The sequence below is a fragment of the Ranitomeya variabilis genome, chromosome 3 (assembly GCF_051348905.1).
Source record: "Ranitomeya variabilis isolate aRanVar5 chromosome 3, aRanVar5.hap1, whole genome shotgun sequence".
NCBI classification, from domain to species: Eukaryota; Metazoa; Chordata; class Amphibia; order Anura; family Dendrobatidae; genus Ranitomeya; species Ranitomeya variabilis.
The window spans coordinates 139,416,648-139,436,372 of record NC_135234.1 but is presented as its reverse complement, the minus strand read 5'-3'; the positions used below and the strand labels follow the sequence as shown (position 1 = coordinate 139,436,372).

At 43.2% G+C, this 19,725-nt stretch overlaps 1 protein-coding gene across 5 annotated transcripts in view; it reads left to right on the top strand.

The window, feature by feature from the left end:
• The window catches only part of LOC143815482 (arylsulfatase H-like), a 134,039-nt gene that overhangs the window by 60,116 nt on the left and 54,198 nt on the right, over positions 1 to 19,725 (top strand). For all 5 annotated transcript variants that reach the window (XM_077294714.1, XM_077294711.1, XM_077294710.1 and 2 more), the window contains one exon: positions 18,025 to 18,159. In XM_077294714.1, the coding sequence (XP_077150829.1) occupies positions 18,025 to 18,159 (135 nt within the window). The remainder of the gene's footprint in view (positions 1 to 18,024; positions 18,160 to 19,725) is intronic.

Genomic DNA, 19,725 nt, shown 5'->3' with positions numbered 1-19,725 from the left:
GACTTGGCGCAAGCACCCATGAGACTGCTGTTTGTCTGAAGAGGTGGGTGTGCTCGCTTTTGGTTGATGGCATTGCTACTGGGTCCCTCATAGTACAATAAAGTGTCTCTGGCGGTGGTGGTGCGCACCCAACGTCAGACACACTGTTGTAACATGAGGGGCCCTGGGCCTGTACCGCCGGCCACAAGAGAGTTCACTCACCCCCAGGTCAAACATTGATCTACCACTTCCACAGTTATCTCTCACACTTCCACCAATGTTTAGTCTATGCGCTGACATCCTTCCATACCTGCCACTGACAATACCATTGTGTTGACAATGACATGTATGATGGTACTTAACATAGTCAGGGGCAGTGTCCTCTATTTACCACAGTAAATACTTTGCGCTAAATTAGTAGGTCTGAAACAACGCAGAGGATCCCACCCCTGAACCTAATGATTGCACCCTTTAGTGTTTTTGTTTTGTTTTAATGCGAGACATTCACATTTATTTGTTGTTTTGGACTACTAACTGGCAGACACTCATTACAATCGGCCTCCGTTGACCAGACCACTGCTGCCCGTGTACCCCTGGAACCAATTATAAAGTGCCTACAGCCAGCCCATTTTATTATGTTAGGCCTTCGAAGTCTGGCTGCGGTCCCTCCTTCCACTAGGCCTCCACTGACCTGACCACTGCTGCCCGTGTACCCCTGGAACCAATTATAAAGTGCCTACAGCCAGCCCATTTTTGTATGTTAGGCCTTGGAAGCCTGTGTGCGGTCCCTCCTTCCACTAGGCCTCCACTGACCTGACCACTGCTGCCCGTGTACCCCTGGAACCAATTATAAAGTGCCTACAGCCAGCCCATTTTAGTATGTTAGGCCTTCGAAGCCTGTCTGCGGTCCCTCCTTCCACTAGGCCTCCACTGACCTGACCACTGCTGCCTGTGTACCCCTGGAACCAATTATAAAGTGCCTACAGCCAGCCCATTTTAGTATGTTAGGCCTTGGAAGCCTGTCTGCGGTCCCTCCTTCCACTAGGCCTCCACTGACCTGACCACTGCTGCCCGTGTACCCCTGGAACCAATTATAAAGTGCCTACAGCCAGCCCATTTTAGTATGTTAGGCCTTCGAAGCCTGTCTGCGGTCCCTCCTTCCACTAGTCCTCCACTGACCTGACCACTGCTGCCCGTGTACCCCTGGAACCAATTATAAAGTGCCTACAGCCAGCCCATTTTAGTATGTTAGGCCTTGGAAGCCTGTCTGCAGTCCCTCCTTCCACTAGGCCTCCACTGACCTGACCACTGCTGCCCGTGTACCCCTGGAACCAATTATAAAGTGCCTACAGCCAGCCCCTTTTAGTATGTTAGGCCTTGGAAGCCTGTCTGCGGTCCCTCCTTCCACTAGGCCTCCACTGACCTGACCACTGCTGCCCGTGTACCCCTGGAACCAATTATAAAGTGCCTACAGCCAGCCCATTTTAGTATGTTAGGCCTTCGAAGCCTGTCTGCGGTCCCTCCTTCCACTAGGCCTCCACTGACCTAACCACTGCTGCCCGTGTACCCCTGGAACCAATTATAAAGTGCCTACAGCCAGCCCATTTTATTATGTTAGGCCTTGGAAGCCTGTCTGCTGTCCCTCCTTCCACTAGGCCTCCACTGACCTGACCACTGCTGCCCGTGTACCCCTGGAACCAATTATAAAGTGCCTACAGCCAGCTCATTTTATTATGTTAGGCCTTGGAAGCCTGTCTGCGGTCCCTCCTTCCACTAGACCTCCACTGACCTGACCACTGCTGCCCGTGTACCCCTGGAAAAATTTTTACAGTGCATAGAGCCTATTTTTTTATTTTATTTAATATTAATAAAGCCATGATGGACTACGCTGTACCACGCTATGAGCTACCCAGTTGACAATTCTTTTGCGAGAAAAGCCATCCCACCCCTCCACCATCATGTTAAAGACCACATTGTCCTTTCATTCTGTCAATCTGTGAGTCCAAAGGTACACCTGACAACAGACACATGGAGCGGTAGGCATGGCCACGGAAGGTTACGTGTCCTTTGTGGCGCAATGGGTTAATGTATTGGATGCATGGTCCACACAGGGGACAGCCTGGTAAGTCTGTCTGCAGTCCCTAATTCAAGTTGTCCTCAACTGAATAAAGCTGAGCTTCTACCTTCTGGCTCTCATTAAGTGCTGTTTTTTAAAAGATTGGTGGTTCCGGCCTACTAACGGTGTCTGCCCCTGCCTGGTGTTGTCCTCAACTGAATACAGCTGAGCTTCTACCTTCTGGCTCTCTTTAAGAGCTGTGTTTTTAAAAATTGGTGGTTAGGGCCTACTAACGGTGTCTGCCCCTCCCTGGTGTTGCCCTCAACTGAATACAGCTGAGCTTCTACCTTCTGGCTCTCTTTAAGAGCTGTGTTTTTAAAAATTGGTGGTTAGGGCCTACTAACGGTGTCTGCCCCTGCCTGGTGTTGTCCTCAACTGAATAAAGCTGAGCTTCTACCTTCTGGCTCTCTTTAAGTGCTGTTTTTTAAAAGATTGGTGGTTCCGGCCTACTAACAGTGTCTGCCCCTGCCTGGTGTTTGTCCTCAACTGAATACAGCTGTGCTTCAACCTTCTGGCTCTCATTAAGTGCTGTGTTTTTAAAAATTGGTGGTTAGGGCCTACTAACTGTGTCTGCCCCTCCCTGGTGTTGCCCTCAACTGAATACAGCTGAGCTTCTACCTTCTGGCTTTCGGCCTATAGTATCAGATATTAAACTGCATTTGGCCTACTAGTGTGGTTGGGCCCTTAAAACAGTGTCTGCTGCTCTTGGGTTTGCTACTCCACTGAAAAAAGCAGTCCCGCCTGTTTAGTCCTGTTACCAATTTTGAACTGCATTTAGCCTACTTTATTCTTTGGCCCTATATCTGTTTCCTCCTCATCCTGCCCATTGCCCAGCCACTGCTAGATGAGTCTGCTGGTACATTGACCCAGACCACTACATTCCCCTTGCACTCTACACAGCCAGAATCTGACCCTGCTGAAAGTAAGGTTCCCCTTCCCGCATGTTATACCACCTTACACAGGGACAAAGAGGAAGGTGCAGATGAAAGTTCAGGTTCCTTCATCAGGTGGGGGGGGCATACTCATTGGCGACGTCACTGGCACAGGGCCCCTCAGAGTACGCAAAAGTGTCGCTGCTGGTGTGAGGCGCCCCCGCCGTGCAAACACACCGCTGTACTTTGAGGGGCCCTGTGCCAGTGCCAATGCCAACGAGTGGGCCCCCCTGCTTGCTTAGGATCACAGCACTTGCAAACTTGACATACTTACCTCTCACTGCTCCACCGCCGTGACGTAGTCCACGTTTCCTGTGCCCACTAAAACCTTGAACCAGCCCTACCCCCCACAACTTTTGCCAAATGACCCCCAATTTCCAATGCCCAACTATTATTATAAAGTTAATTAAGATTGACAAGCTTCAGAAACAAGAATGGATGTTTTTGGCATTAAAATGGGCACTGTAGGTGTTTTCCTGGCCTCCACTCACTGCCGACTATGCTTCCCCATTGACTTGCATTGGGTTTCGTGTTTCGGTCGATCCCCGACTTTCAGCGATAATCGGCCGACTGCACTCGACTCGACTCTGGACAAAGTCGGGTTTCACAAAACCCGACTCGACCTTAAAAAAATGAAAGTCGCTCAACCCTATTCATGACGTCTTGCATTTACTTGAAAATTAAGAATAATTTTTATTTTTTTAAAAATGACTAAATTATTACACATGGATAGCTTTGTTTATTATTAGTCTTATATACTATATGAAATAAAGAGTACATAATAACATGCAGGTGACTGATGACAAGTATGGTGCCCAAGTATAGGAGGGATAGCATATGCTCACCTTGATATCTACTGATTTACTTGATTTTATATATGACCAATTTTAAGGGGAAAATAAGAGATTTCGAAAAAAACACATAGAGAAAACCCCTAAAACCATTCCTTTATTAAATATTTTTTAAAAATTCAAAAAAGTAAAAAAAAATTATATAAAAAAAATACAAAAAGCACCTTTCAATCCTTAGGACCAAGGTTTGTGTATATTAGTATATATATATATATATATATATATATATATATATATATATATATATATATATATTTGTGGAGGGATTTTAAATATATTATTCCTATCCAGTCCCTACCAGAACCCTAATAGTCTGGTAGCCTTCCCGACAGCAGAGGTTGACACCCTAAATTCGATATGGCACCCCCGCTCCACGTCGGCTGTCCCTTATATCCCTACAAGCCCCTGGTCTAGGAGAATAATTATGTAGTCCAACATGTATACCACACAAAATGTCTATGGCACCTGCTGTGTTCAATAAACTATAGCTTGCCTAAGATGTCGATAACGCTCTATATATAGATCTCTCTCAGTCTTTTTTAGAAATAGTATAGTAGATTTTAGGTAATACCAATGGTGTCTATATAACACCTCAATTTAGGCAGCAAAAAAAGAGAGACTGTCCATACTAACACTTATTGAATAACCGCCTCATAGGTCACATATATTAACCGACCTTAACACCCTTAAAATTGAAACATAGTATATTTGGCAGCATACAGGTCATAGAGCTAATAGATCTATTGTGAATAAATAATCCACATATAGACCTGCAGTTTAGGCATGACATCTGATTAGACAAAAACAGAAGAATAACCTTATTTTGCAGTAAAACAGCGAGATCACAGTGGATCACTTAGCTTTGCTTCATTGCAGTAGTAGTCCCATGTCCTTATGCGTTTCGCCCCTTCCTCATATTGGGGCTCGTCAGGGGCCCAAAGAAAGGAGTACGCCACAGTGGGGAGACAAAACAAAAATGGGTGGGGGTAGACTGCGCAACCCACTTATTTATATCCTTCTAGCGCGGTGGTAATGTAGTCCCTTACTACCTATGGCTTCTGATAAGGTCCTCACAGTTCTTCTCTCTGTCCCCCATATAGGATGGGACATAAAACCCATTTGACAGGTGACTAAAGCCTTTTTACAGGGACTCTATCATGCCCCAGGCTCTATGCATCACTGTGCCTCCTGGGTATTGAGGCGGACAGGTAACTTGCAGTTCGGCTGTCCTGCCGGTCTCTGTTGTAAGTCTTAGAGTCCCTTACAACCTCGGTGTTCCGGCTACCGGTTATCTGCCCTTTGCCAGGGAGACAGTCTGTTCGCTGCTTTCCTCCCCCTGGTGTCCTCGCCTGTGCTTCTCTCTCCAACACGCTCGCAACAATCTGTTCTGCTTTCAGTGTTATTTCTGTCCAGGAGCTGCAGCACTTTCTCGTGGCTGCACGGCTCCTCTGCTTCCTTTCCCTCTGTCTCTCTGACAGGAACTCACTAACTTTCCCTCCAAACCACAATATATATAGGGAAGTCACCTAGAAATAGGATCAAAAGCTCCCCCCTTGTGGCCTGGAGTGTGAACATGTTGCATGTTTGTGTTTACCTGGTGAAAGTTATCCTTCCTTGCCTCCAAGCGTGACATCACTCTCCCCATGAAGAAAGCAATGCCACTGTGATGACCAGGACCCTGGGGCACTACATTTCTCCTACAGCAATGACTACGCCTGTGTGATAATTCAAAAACAGGAGGCAGGTCACTGATTAAGCAGTGATCCTTCATTCACAGACTGGAGGCAGGCAGAAGACCCCAGGAACCACAGATAATTAGGAAAGCCTTATGTACAGAGATCTAATTATCAGAAAGCTTAAAATGGTGATTAATAACCTGGCCAATTTTTACAATTCTGGCCACTGTCACTTTATGAGATTATAACTCTGGAACGCTTTAACGGATCCCGCTGATTCTGAGACTGTTTTATTGTTACATATTGTACTTCATGTTAGTGGCAAAATTTATTTGATATTACTTGCGTTTATTTATTTAAAAAATGGAAATATGACAAAAAATTTAAATTTAGCAATTTTCAAACTTTGAATTTTTATGCCCTTAAATCAGAGAGATATGTTGCACAAAATAGTTAATAAAAAAAAATTTCCCACACGTCTATTTTATATCAGCACAATTTTGGAAACAACATTTTTTTGTTAGGAAATTATAAGGGTTGAAAGTTGACCAGCAATTTCTAATTTTTACAACAAAATTTACAAAACCATTTTTTTAGGGACCATCTCATATTTAAAGTCACTTTGAGGGGTGTACATGACAGAAAATACCCAAAAGTGACACCATTCTAAAAACTGAAGCAATGTGGAAGGAAACAATTAACATTTTACTTTTTTTTACAAACATTTTACTTCAGAACCATTTTTTTTATTTTCACAAATGTAAAAAGAGAAAATGAACAACAAAATTTGTTGTACTATTTGTCCTGAATACGCCGATACCCCATATGTGGGCGTAAACCAGACTTGGCTGGAATTGAGATCGGACGCCATGTCGCGTTTGGAGAGCCCCTGATGTGCCTAAACTAGGGTTGAGCGACTTTTATTTTTATAGGATCGGTTCGGGTTTCACGAAACCCGACTTTCTCAAAAGTCGGGTCGAGTGAAATCGGCCGATCCTATAAAAAAGTCGGGGTCGGGGTCGGCCGAAACACGAAACCCAATGCAGTGCAATGGGATACTATGGTTCCCAGGGTCTGAAGGAGAGGAAACTCTCCTTCAGGCCCTGGGATCCATATTAATGTGTAAAATAAAGAATTAAAATAAAAAATATTGATATACTCACCTCTCCGACGCAGCCTGGACCTTACCGCTGGTAACCGGCAGCCTTCTTTGCTTAAAATGAGCGCGTTCAGGGCCTTCCATTACGTCACAGCTTCTGATTGGTCGCGTGCCGCTCATGTGACCGCCACGTGACCAATCACAAGCCGTGACATAATTCTCAGGTCCTAAATTCCTAATTCTAGGAATTTAGGACCTGAGAATTACGTCACGGCTCGTGATTGGTCGCGTGGCGGTCACATGGGCGGCCGTGACCAATCACAAGCCGTGACGTCATCTAAGGCCCTGAACGCGCTCATTCTTAGGAAGGAAGGCTGCCGGAAAGAAGCCGAGGGTGAGTATATTCCTATTAGGTATATACTCACCCTCGGACACGCCCTGCTTCTTTTCGCCAGCCTTCCTTCTTAAGAATGAGCGCGTTCAGGGCCTTAGATGACGTCACGGCTTGTGATTGGTCGCGGCCGCCCATGTGACCGCTCACGCGACCAATCACAAGCCGTGACGTAATTCTCAGGTCCTAAATTCCTAGAATTAGGAATTTAGGACCTGAGAATTACGTCACGGCTTGTGATTGGTCGCGTGGCGGTCACATGAGCGGCACGCGACCAATCAGAAGCCGTGACGTCATGGAAGGCCGTAAACGCGCTCATTTTAAGCAAAGAGGGCTGCCGGTTACCAGCGGCGATGTCCAGGGGCCTCCGGAGAGGTGAGTATATCAATATTTTTTATTTTAATTCTTTATTTTACACTTAAATGTGGATTCCGATACCGATTTCCGATGTCGCAAACATATCGGAACTTGGTATCGGAATTCCGATACCAGATTCAGAAGATCGCCGACCTCATGGCCGACCCCACACAGGGGTCGGGTCGGGTTTCATGAAACCCGACTTTGCCAAAAGTCGGCGACTTCTGAAAATGGCCGACCCGTTTCGCTCAACCCTAGCCTAAACAGTAGAAACCTCTCACAGGTGACAACATTTTGGAAACTAGACTAACTAAGGAACTTATCTAGATGTGTGGTGAGCACTTTGAACCCCAAGTGCTTCACAGAAGTTTATAACGTAGAGCCGTGAAAGTAAAAAATCTATTTTTTTACTCAAAAATTATTTTTAGCCTGCATTTTTTAATTTCACAAGGGTAACAGGAAAAATTGGACCTTAGAAGTTGTTGTCCAGTTTGTCCTGAGTACGCTGATACCCCATATGTGGGGGGGGACCACTGTTTGGGCACACATCAGGGCTCAGAAGGGAAGTAGTGACGTTTTAAAATGCAGACTTTGATGGAATGGTCTACAGGTGTCATGTTGCATTTGCAGAGCCCCTGATGTACCTAAACTGTAGAAACCCCCCAAAAGTGACCCCATTTTGGAAACTAGACCCATCAAGGAGCTTATCCAGATGTGTGGTGAGCACTGTGAACCCTCAAGTGATTCACAGAAGTTTAAAACGAAGAGCCATGAAAATAAAAAATCATATTTTTTCCACAAAAATTATATTTCACCCCCAAATTTTCACTTTCACAAACGTGATAAGAGAAATTGAACCACCAAAGTTGTGGTGCAATTTGTCCTGAGTATGCTGATACCCCATATGTAGGGGGGACCACTATTTGGGTGCATGGCAGAGCTCAGAAGGGAAGGAGCACTGTTTTGGAATACAGACATTGTTAGAAAGTCTGTGGGTGTCATATTGCGTTAGCAGAGCCCCTGATGTACCTAAACAGTAGAAACCCCCCAGAACTGACCCCATTTTGGAAAATAGACCCCCAGGCAACTTATCTAGATTTGTTGTGTGAACTTTGAACTCCCAAGTGTTTCACAGAAGTTTATAACACAGAGCGAAAATAAAAAATCATTTTTTTCCACATAAATATTTTTTTTTGTAGCACGCAATCTTTTATTTTCTCAAGGGAAACAAGAGAAATTGGACACCAAAAGTAGTTGTCTAATTTGTCCGGAGTACGCTGATGCCCCATATGTGGGGGTAAACCACTGTTTGGGTGCACGGCAGAGCTCAGAAGGGAGGGAGCATCATTTGACTTTTTGAACGCAAAATTGGCTGGAATCAATGGTGGCGCCATGTCGCGTTTGGAGACCCCCTGATGTACCTAAACAGTGGATACCCCCCAATTCTAACTCCATCCCTAATCCCAACCTAACCGTAACCCTAATCACAACCCTAACCCCAACCACCCCTAACCCTAATCCCAAACCTAACCCGAATCTCAACCCTAATCCGAATCCCAACCCTAACCCTAATCCCAACCATAACCCTAGCCACAAACCTAACCCTAATCCTAACTCTAACCCTAATCCCAACCCTAACCCTAATCCTAACCCTAATCCCAACCCTAGCCCTAATCCCAACCCTAACCCTAATCCTAACCCTAATCCCAACACACCCCTATCCCTAATACCTAACCTAATAACTCTAATCCAAACCCTAATCTCAACTCTAATCCCAGCCCTAACCCTAATCCCAACCTTAATCCAAACCCTAACCCTAATCCCAACCCTAATCCCAATCCCAACCCTAATCCCAACCCTAATCCTAATCCCAACCCTAACCCTAATCCCAACCCTAATCCCAATCCCAACCCTAATCCCAACTCTAATCTCAATCCCAACCCTAATCCTAACCCTATTCCCAACTCTAACCTTAACTTTAGCCCCAACCCTAACCCTAACTTTAGCCCCAACACACTTTATCCCAACTGTAACCCAAATGGGAAAATGGAAATACATATATTTTCTTTATTTTATTATTTTTCCCTAACTAAGGGGGTGATAAAGGAGGGGTTCATTTACTATTTTTTTTATTTTGATCACTGTGATAGGGTCTATCACAGTGACCAAAATGAACCAAAAGGAAAAATCCTCCTATTGTTGCCAAGTGCCGGATCGCAGATCTCGGAGGGCACACAGCGCATGCGCCCGCCATTTTCTGACCGGAAAAAGAGGCCAGCAGCTGTAGGAGGAAGCAGGAGGACCCAGGGACACCGGGATACACTGGTAAATATCGGGGGCGATCAGGGACCCTATTTCTCTGTCCTCTGATGTGCGATCACATCAGAAGATAGAGAAATTAAATGGCAAATCCTGCTTTTTTTGCTGCGATCACAACTTGGGGGCGGTAAAAACCGACCCGAATCATGTTCTCTGGAGTCTTGGCTAACCCCGGCAGCCAAGACCCCAGAGAAAATCCGACTTTTGGGGAGATGCTATGCACTTTTTCCACAGCACCGTGCCGCTGTGGTTTAAGTACCCTTAACTACCGCAGCTAAAAGGCGTATCGGCGGTCTTTAAGGGGTTAAAGAAGAACCACAAAGCGGATTTTTTCACCAAATGTATCAATGTAATCTGAATTACAGCACTGTTACAGCCATGTCTTTACTTTGCAAAATCATGCTGACTCTTTAAGTCCTTTTAGGTGATCTTGCGCCATAAGGCATATTGATATAACAAATACTGATTTTTGAGCTGACCAGCTTTCCTAAAGTTTAGTGACTAGTGTGAAAATTGAAAGATTTCAAGATTTTTTCAATATACATAATAATTGGAAAATAAAATTTAATAAAACTAGCTTTTAGAATTAAAAAAAAAACCTTCCCAACAGGGCAATTTTCAATTTGTGTGCTTCATTTTTCCTCCTCTCCTTCCAAGAGCCATTTTTTTTTTATATTTTTGTTGACATTGCCATATGAAGGCTTGATTTTTGTTTGAATTACACTATTCATTTTACCATTCTGTGAAGTGGAAAATAGGGAAAAAAAATTGTGGTGAAATGGCAAACAAAACTTCAATTGCTGTTTTGCTATAGTTTTAACATTATGCAATAAAATCACTTAAAAGAATTCTGCAGGTTAGTAAAATTATGCTGATACCAAACTTTTATACTCTTTATTTGTTCATTGAAATAATGGAAAAACATCTTTATATAGTATATATTTCATTTGTGTCACTATATTACAGTACATACAATGTTTTGATGGCTTTTTGTGGGATTTTTTTTCAGAGATGCAGAGTTAAAAAAAAACCAATTCTGGCATTTTGATTTCTTTTCTCTTTGATGCTTATTGATTGAGTTAATTAATTGTATGCACTTCTCAACATTAAAATTGCAATGCCAAGAAGGACAAGTCGTACCGGTATGCAAATTGAGGAAGTAGCAGGTTGTCGCTAAAATCTTCAAAACAATCAAAATCTATTTGACTTATGCAAGCTATTGTCACGTGACACAAACTGAAAGGTACAGAATGGCTAAACTGTGAGACTCTGGCAGATCACAATGCACATTGACCAAGATGTTAGCACTGTTCAACATTGCTTGTTCCATTGTTTGGAAGGACAACTACAAACTGAAATGATAACAAGAGGTGCACAGAGGAGAACCTTTTCATGGACAGATCACCCGATTAGAAGAACAGTGATCCATTCTCTACAGCAAGCAAAATTGGAAATAATCCAAGCTGTGTATAGAAAATCCAACAGAATGTGTTTCCACAACATTGGGCTCTGAGCCAGATGTTCAGCTGCAGTTGTGCCATTGACCTCGCACCACAGCTATCAAAAGCTATCAGGATGCAGAAGAAAATGGAGGTCTGTTCTCTTCAGCAATTATTCCTTATTTTGTATTGGATGCAATGATAACCAGAGGTTGTTCTGGAGACTGTGCGCAACTCCATGAAGAGGTCTTCAAAAAGGAATGTCACACCATTTTTACTCTCAGGATTGTGAGGTAGCATAATACATTGTCATCTCTAGTCTTCACTCCAGGTACTCTAACAACTCAGCATTAGATTGCTTGTCCAAGCAATGGTAGGACTACATCTCCAAAGTGTCACAGGAGACATTTGTCAACAAAGCAACATTCCAGAAATGCATGTTGCATGTGCTACTGTGAGTGTGAGCTGCCTTCATGGCAGAAACACACTACCATGTCCTGCAGTATCTCTAAAATTATCTCCCATTGAGCACATCTGGGACATCATTGGTCGGCTATTGCAAAGAGAGCTGCCAGCAGCAAATTTTGAAGATTTGCATGCCCAAGTGCATTCAGCAAGGTAGAACATTCCTCGACAGTCATTATCAACTTTATTGATAGCAGCTGATGCATGTGTGTGTGTATTTCTGCACATGATGCACATACTCAATACTGAATTTATCTTTGCATTTACTTCACTTTGCATTTCTTTGCATTTACTATCATTTAAATATCATTATAATGTCTACTGATCCCGTGACTTCCATTATTTCACGACTTTTCCTTCTTGGTGTTGCAGTTTCAATATTTAGTATATTTTGATAGATCACACTTTTACACATTCAGCAATTTCACACATTTTTTTTATTTGTAATGGAGAAATTGTAATTCACATTATTATATTTTTATATTTGTTTATACCTGAAAAACAAACTTTAACAATATTTTTTACTCACTTAATGGGACTAGAACTTACGATCACAGGGTCACTGGTTCTATGTGCAATACTATAGTATTGCAGCATAATATAAAAATAACATTCTTCACAGTAGTACCGTCTTGGCAGATATGGGGTTATTGCCTTGGTGACCCCTTGGCACCCTGAAATTGATTAAAAAATGCACCGATGGGCATATTAAATAGTGTAAACCCTGGACTGTGCACTTTAAATGCCCCTGTCAAAGACTGACAAGGGCATTTAGGTGTTAACTGCTATATTTGCTGCTGTTAGAGGGAGATGCTGGCTGTGTAACACATCCCGCTTTTCAAATACTGAGCCCACATCATAGGCAGTGACCACACACAGGAGATGACAGCACATTAAAGGGTTAAATTGCAATTTGTCCTTTTTTTTGGAAGACAATATTGTATTCTAGTACACTATTTTATCCAACATAAAAGACAGGCACCACCGAAATGAAGGAAAAAATTAGACCTCGTCCATCTGGATGGTAAAAAAAAATATAAAAATACTTTATTTCCTGGCATACATAATATTATGTCTTGACCCTATAATAACTCAAACAGGGATGTAGGCTTTTTTTATTTTTCTACTTTGTGGCATTTTTTCTTTTGTGGATTTCTTGTATTATTGACAATGTGTTCAATCTATTTTGAAGAAAGTGATACCTCATTTCTTACTGCCTTACTAACAGAAAGGAGGTCAAACTAAGTCCAAAGTTTCATATTTTGGACTCCATTTGACTCATTGAAGTTAATGGCTTCATAGGTGCAGATCTGAATCCCATTTTTCTGGTATACATTCCGAAAACCTATATATACAGTGTTTCTACAGGCCATCTTTGACAAGTTGTAGAGCAAGTGGCAAAGATGGAAGGCGTGAAGGCAAACATTTTGAAGATTTATGTGGATTTCACTTTTGAGACAAATCGTTTGGAAACGACTTCTTCTTGAGAAGGAGCAAGAAAGACAGCGCATGCATCTGCGCCAACGTCACTTTTTGATCCACCCAATCAGAGCACAGAGAATGACACGTGGGGTGTATTCAACATTATACTTGGAGTTAAGAGGAAACCCTGAGAAGATTTTCAGCTATGTTCGTATGAAAGCAGAGAACTTTGATTTTTTAGTTGAACGGATTGGATACCTCATCCATAGAAGTGACACATATTGCCGCTTTTCCATTTCACCAACAGAGCGTTAGGTGGGGACTCTTCGGTAAGCCATTTTTATTATGTCTCCTACTGTTAAAGCTGACTTATAACTGTAATGTTGTTGCTGGTATTTTGTATTAATTATTGCCTTGCCTTTTTTCACAGATTCCTTGCAAATGACAAATCCCTTTCATCAATACATTTTCAATTCAGACTTGGGATTTCCACCATATCAGGGATTGTTAAGCACACCTGCGGTGCATTGTGGGACTGTTTACATGAAGAATTTATCCCACATCCCACAACAGAAAGTTGGCTGGACAATGCCAAAAGCTTCCCAAAAATTTGTCAGTTTCCCAATTCCTTGGGTGCAGTGGGTGGGAAACATATTCGTATCGTGAAACCTGCTGCATCTGGATCTGAATATTTCAACTTCAAGAAATATTTATCCACCGTGCTCATAGCCATTGCAGATACACAATACAAGTTTATAGCGGTTGATATTGGGGCCTATAGCGGTTGATATTGGGGCCTATGGCCGCTCCAATGATTCTCAAGTTTTTAAAGTGTCTGTAATGGGGCATCATTTATATGGAAACACCTTCCAATTTCCACCACCAAGACCGCTTCCTGAAACCTCTGGGCCACCAATGCCATTTGTATGTGTTGGAGATGAAGCATGCGCAGTTCAAAACAACAGAATCCGGCACCAGATTCAGTCATTTGACGGATCTGTCGCTGTCCGATTTTGTGCCGGAGACAGAAAACATTACTTTGTCCATCATCTCCGGCTGCCAGACAAACAATTTTCAATGGATCCAGCGAATGACGGATGAAACGTGAGGCCATCCATCGCATTCCAATGCTAATACAAGTCTATGAGAAAATAACTGATCTGGCAGCATCAGTCGCCAGATCAGTTTTTTTCAAAATTCGACAGATTGCAACTGATGGAAAAAAAAACTGATGTGTGAAAGGGGCCTTATATTAGAAACCTCAGAAAATACTTGTTTGCATTTCACTGGGTAAATATATTGATGGTGTAAAAAGCTATGATGTTGAAAATAGGACAGCTCTGAGTCATGTGTATTATTTGTGAGGCAGTGACCCCTGTTACAGCTAGGGGGCGCTGCTTGTGCTCCCCTGAATGCGCACAGAGGCATATGAAGGCCATAGGTGTGCATGGCAGTCGCAGGTGTAGCTGTGATTGCAATATGAGGCAGTGACTCGTGTCACAGGTAGGGGTCGCTGTGTGTTCTCCCCAGGGTGTGCATGGAGACGGATGAAGTCCATAGGTGTGCATGGGAGTCACGGATTCCCATTCTGGTTTTCCATGTGGCTGAAGGCCACAGGTTTGTGTGTTAAAAGCCCTGCAGTTAGGGGCTTGGGAGTTAACCTGCACTAGAGCAAACTAGCAGGCTTGCATTACACGCATCTGCTGGTCAGGAGATATCTTGTCTATGTGCTCAACTACTGCCTGGAAAAATTAGTGATTTGGCAATTTACTTGCATCTAAATGCATCCTATCCAGAAATGTGCTCAATAGTGATGAGCGAGTGTACTCGTTGCTCAGGTGATCTCCAAGTATTTGTTAGTGTTCGGAGATTAAGTTTTCATCGCTGCAGTTGAATGATTTACAGCTATTAGCCAGCTTGATTACATGTGGGGATTCCCTAGCAACCAGGCAACCCCCACATGTACTCAGCCTGGCTAATATCTGTAAATCATTCAACTGCCGCGATGACAACTTAATCTACGAACAATAACTACTCAGAGATCACCCGAGTGTGCACGGGAAAACCCGAGCAACAGGTATACTCGCTCATCACTAGTGCTCAACTCAAGCAAACTGTTGTTCATTAGGTTGAATCCAGCAGTGATTTGCTCTAACAACAGTTTGAGTGAGTTCTGGAAGGATGCATTTAGATGCAGGAACTTGGGCGCATAGCTCTTTTCCTGACCCCTCTGGCACTGCCGCCCAAAACCCAAAGGTGTTCTATAGGTGGCAGCAGTGTCAGAGGGGTGGGGTAAAGGAAAAGCTACATCCTCACCAGCAGCTTCATGTATTGAAGTCTGTCAGTGTCAGTCTGGTGTGTGCTGGTGTGCAGAGCAGAGGCCTGCAGAGCGATGGCTGAGTACATGGAGGCAAAGGCCAGCAGAGCCAGCATCCAGGGCAGCTGAATAGCCTGGCACCCGCAGCATATACAGCGATGCAAGTCGTCCATGGTACTCGTCCTGGATGTGGACAGTCCTGTGCCCAAAGGTGGATGTCCTGTGCCCAAAAGAGTCCGAGGTGGACAGTCCTGTGCCAATAGGTGGATGTCCTGTGCCTCAAAGAGGACTAGCATGGGTAACGATTACAAACAGGTGAAAATGGGGTCCAGCTGCTATCCTGAGGATATCCTGGGCTGTGTACGGCTGTGTGAGTAGAGAGACTGTGATACAGTGATGCAAGACACCCACGGGAACTAGTCAGAGGAGGACTGGCGAGTGTAGTGTCTGCAATATATGAGGCTGTGTATGGAGACTTTAATATGGTGTGCGGTCGCCCCATGAATACTGGACAAGGAGAGGTCTGGCATGTTTAGGGACTGCAATCTAAAAGCCATATGCTATGTCGTGCTATGAACTGGTGTGAACTGAACATTGATAATATACACTGAAGTTATATGCACTGAAGTTAAATGCATTTGTGTGAACTTGAACCTTTTCTGTGTGAAGATAACACATTAAAGAGACTTTTGTGTTTGAACTTTGTGGGTCACTGCCTCTTCACTGCGTACGATGCTACAGATGCCTTACATTTTATATACAGTGGGTACGAAAAGTAGTCATACCCCTTTAAGTTTTTCACTCTGTTTCATTGCAGGCATTTGGTAAATTCAAAATAGTTCATTTTTTTCTCATTAATGTACACTCTGCACTCCATCTTGACTGAAAAAAAACAGAAATGTAGTAATTTTTGCAAATTTATGAAAAAAGAAAAACTGAAATATCAAATGGTCATAAGTATTCAGACCCTTTGCTCAGTATTGAGTAGAAGCACTCTTTTGAGCTAGTACAGCCATGAGTCTTCTTGGGAATGAAGCAACAAGTACACCTGGATTTGGGGATCCTCTGACCATCTTCCTTGCAGATCTTTTCCAGTCCCGTCAGGTTGGATGGTGAACATTGGTGGAAAGCCATTTTCAGGTCTCTCCAGAGATGCTTAATTGGCTTTAGGTCAGGGCTCTGGCTGGGACAGTAAATAATGGTCACAGAGTTGTTCTGAAGCCACTCCTTTGTTATTTTATCTGTGTGCTTATGGTCATTGTCTTGTTGGAAGGTGAATCTTCGGCCAAGTCTGAGGTCCAGAGCACTCTGGAAGAGATTTTCATCCATTATATCTCTGAACCTGGCCGTATTCATGTTTCTTTCAATGACAATCAGTCGTCCTATCCCTGCAGCTGAAAAATACCCCCATAGCATGATGCTGCCACCACCATATTTCGCTGTTGGGATTGTATTGCGCTGGTGATGAGCCTGGTTTTCTCCACACATACCACTTAGAATTATCACCAAAAAGGTCTATCTTTGTCTCATCAGACCAGAGCATCTTATTTCTCATAGTCTGGGAGTTCTTCATGTGTTTTTTTAGCAAACTCTATGTGGGCTTTCATATGTCTTGCACTGAGGAGAGGCTTCCGTCGGGTCACTCTACCACAAAGGCCCGACTGGAGGAGGGCTGCAGTGATAGTTGACTTTGTGGAACTTTCTCCCATCTCCTTACTGCATCTCTGGAGCTCAGCCACAGTGATCTTGGGGTTCTTCTTTACCTCTCTCATCTAGGCTCTTCTCCCACAATTGCTCAGGTTGGCTGGACAGCCAGGTTTAGTAAGATTTCTGGTGGTCCCAAAATTCTTTCATTTAAGGATTATGGAGGCCACTGTGCTCTTGGCCAGATTGGTGCCTTGCCACAATTCTGTCTCTGAGCATCTTGGCCAGTTCCTTTGACCACATGATTTTCATTTGGTCTGACATGCACTGTGAGCTGTGAAGTCTTATATAGACAGGTGTGTGGCTTTCCAATTCAAGTCCTATCAGTTTAATTAAGCACAGCTGGACTCCAATGAAGGAGTAGAGCCATCTCAAGGAGGATCACAAGGAAATAGACAGCATGTGACTTAAATATGAGTGTCTGATCAAAGGGTCTCAATACTTATGACCATGTGATATTTCAGTTTTGGTTTTTTTAATAAATTTGCAAATATTTCTACATTTCTGTTTTTTCCAGTGAAGATGAGGTGCAGAAGGTACATTAATGTGAAAAAATAAATTTTTTTGAATTTATTAAATGGCTGCAATGAAACGAAGAGTGAAAAATTTAAAGGGGTCTGAATACTTTCTGTACCCACTGTATATATTGAAACCTCTCTTAGACAACCATCCAAAACTGCATCAAAATGTGGTGCTCTAATGGTCTTTTCAAAGAAAAAGGCTTGTATGCATAATATGTAGTGAAACTGGAAAAATTACTCATGAAATCGGATGTATATAGGAGGTTGTTTTTTTAAAAAACAAAATGGTCTTTTGGAGCGATTTTATTATGATTGTAAATGTATGTATTTAATTTTCATTTTTCTTCTTGTGTTTTTATTCCTTAAAGTATACAGTAAATGGGTAAAATATGACAAGGAAAAAAAATTGAAGATTTCATTTTTTTTATCCACATAGGGCAAATCCTTGAGTCCATTGATCAAGGAGGATTAATAAACAACACATTAACTTACTTTTCTTCTGATCATGGTGCATATTTGGAAGGAATGGCGGGAAGTCCTCACCTTAAAGGCAGTAATGGCATTTATAGAGGTAAATAATGAAACCCGAATGAACATCTTTTTGTAAACGTTGTATATTGTGAATATGAAAAATTCTCATTTAGTCTTATGTTATATTGCATGATGCCAACTGACATATGGTATCTTTTAGTAATATTGTTGCAATCAGATGTCACAAATCCTCCTGTTAGCGTGTCGGGATGCCGTGAATGACAGTTCCAGTCTAGAGCAAGGGCGTGCTGAGCAGTCAGTATGGAAGATGAGCGGACACCTGTATGTTCGAGTCTGGCTGTGTGGAGACACAGCATTGTATCTTTAATAACCAGTCGACTATTTTTAGCAAGCAAGAAAGAATAGACTGTGATCTGTATGTTGAGTTTTGAATGTATGTGTTCATTGTTAAACATAAAAAGAATTGATATGCCTCTCGGAAAGATAGAGAGAGCCAGAGAAACATTCAGATATCAAAAGGACCAGAGACAGCACAGCTCCATCACAAGGGACACAGATTTATTGTACTACAGGATGCCAGTTTATGGGACTTAAGCCCCGGTTGAAAGAATACAAATCTGCACCATTGACCATCACTGAACTATGGATACGTTTGTGAAACCCAGGTTGGGACCATTCGGTCACCTGGCACCTGTGGCTATGTTTGAAGAAAGCCAGGATTGGGACCTGACGGTTGCCTGGCTCCATGGCTGTCACAATATATATAATGACCCCACGGGATGTCGGTAGTGGATGGCACAACAAGCACATAAAGGAATGGAAAGGGGAGGAAGGCCCTATCAATAGGGAAATGAAGAAATGGTCACCTCTTGCTCAAACCTGTGCCTGACCCTGCATTCCCCTAATGCCCTAAGCAGGTCCTTCCCCCCGCCACCGTCAGAAATCTCATCCCCCACTGGCACCTCATACTGCTCTGGCTAGTTAACTGACCGGCAAGGAGTGCTAGCCTCACCACTGCAGATAGTATCACACGGGAACAGTGACAAGCATGAAAGGGATGAGGAGAAAACACTACACTTAGCTTTCAAACTCCGCTGCCAAGCTCCACACCGCAGATGACACAGATGCTGGACTCCAAACTCCAGAAACAGCAGACACCAGAGAGCTGCCACTGCAAGGCTGGTCTCCATAGAGAAACTCTATCACCAACAGTCAGCTGATGCATCACGTGAGCATTTAAAGGATGGTTGGAGTGGTCACCACCACATCAGCTGACCCAGCAGCACTGCAGTTACACCAGATTGCCAGCAGGGGGAACCTAATATTAACCCCTGATGGTCCTGAAAGCAACATTTAAAATAGAGTTGAACCAGAGCTGACACGAATCCAAATATGGATTATGACAATGGCCTTGTACATGAATGGACTGTCATCTTCCTATGCTTGTCGTTACCTCCTCTCGGTGTGTGTGCCACAGGTGGAGTAGTCAACCCTGGAAGATGAAGCCAGGTTGTGATCTTCAGGTCAACTGAATGGACTGTTATCTTCCTATGCTTGTCGTTACCTCCTCTGTGTGCATGCCAGAGATGGGGTAGTCGACCCTGGAAGCTCTGAAGTAACAGCTGCTATTATCACCTTGTGAGTC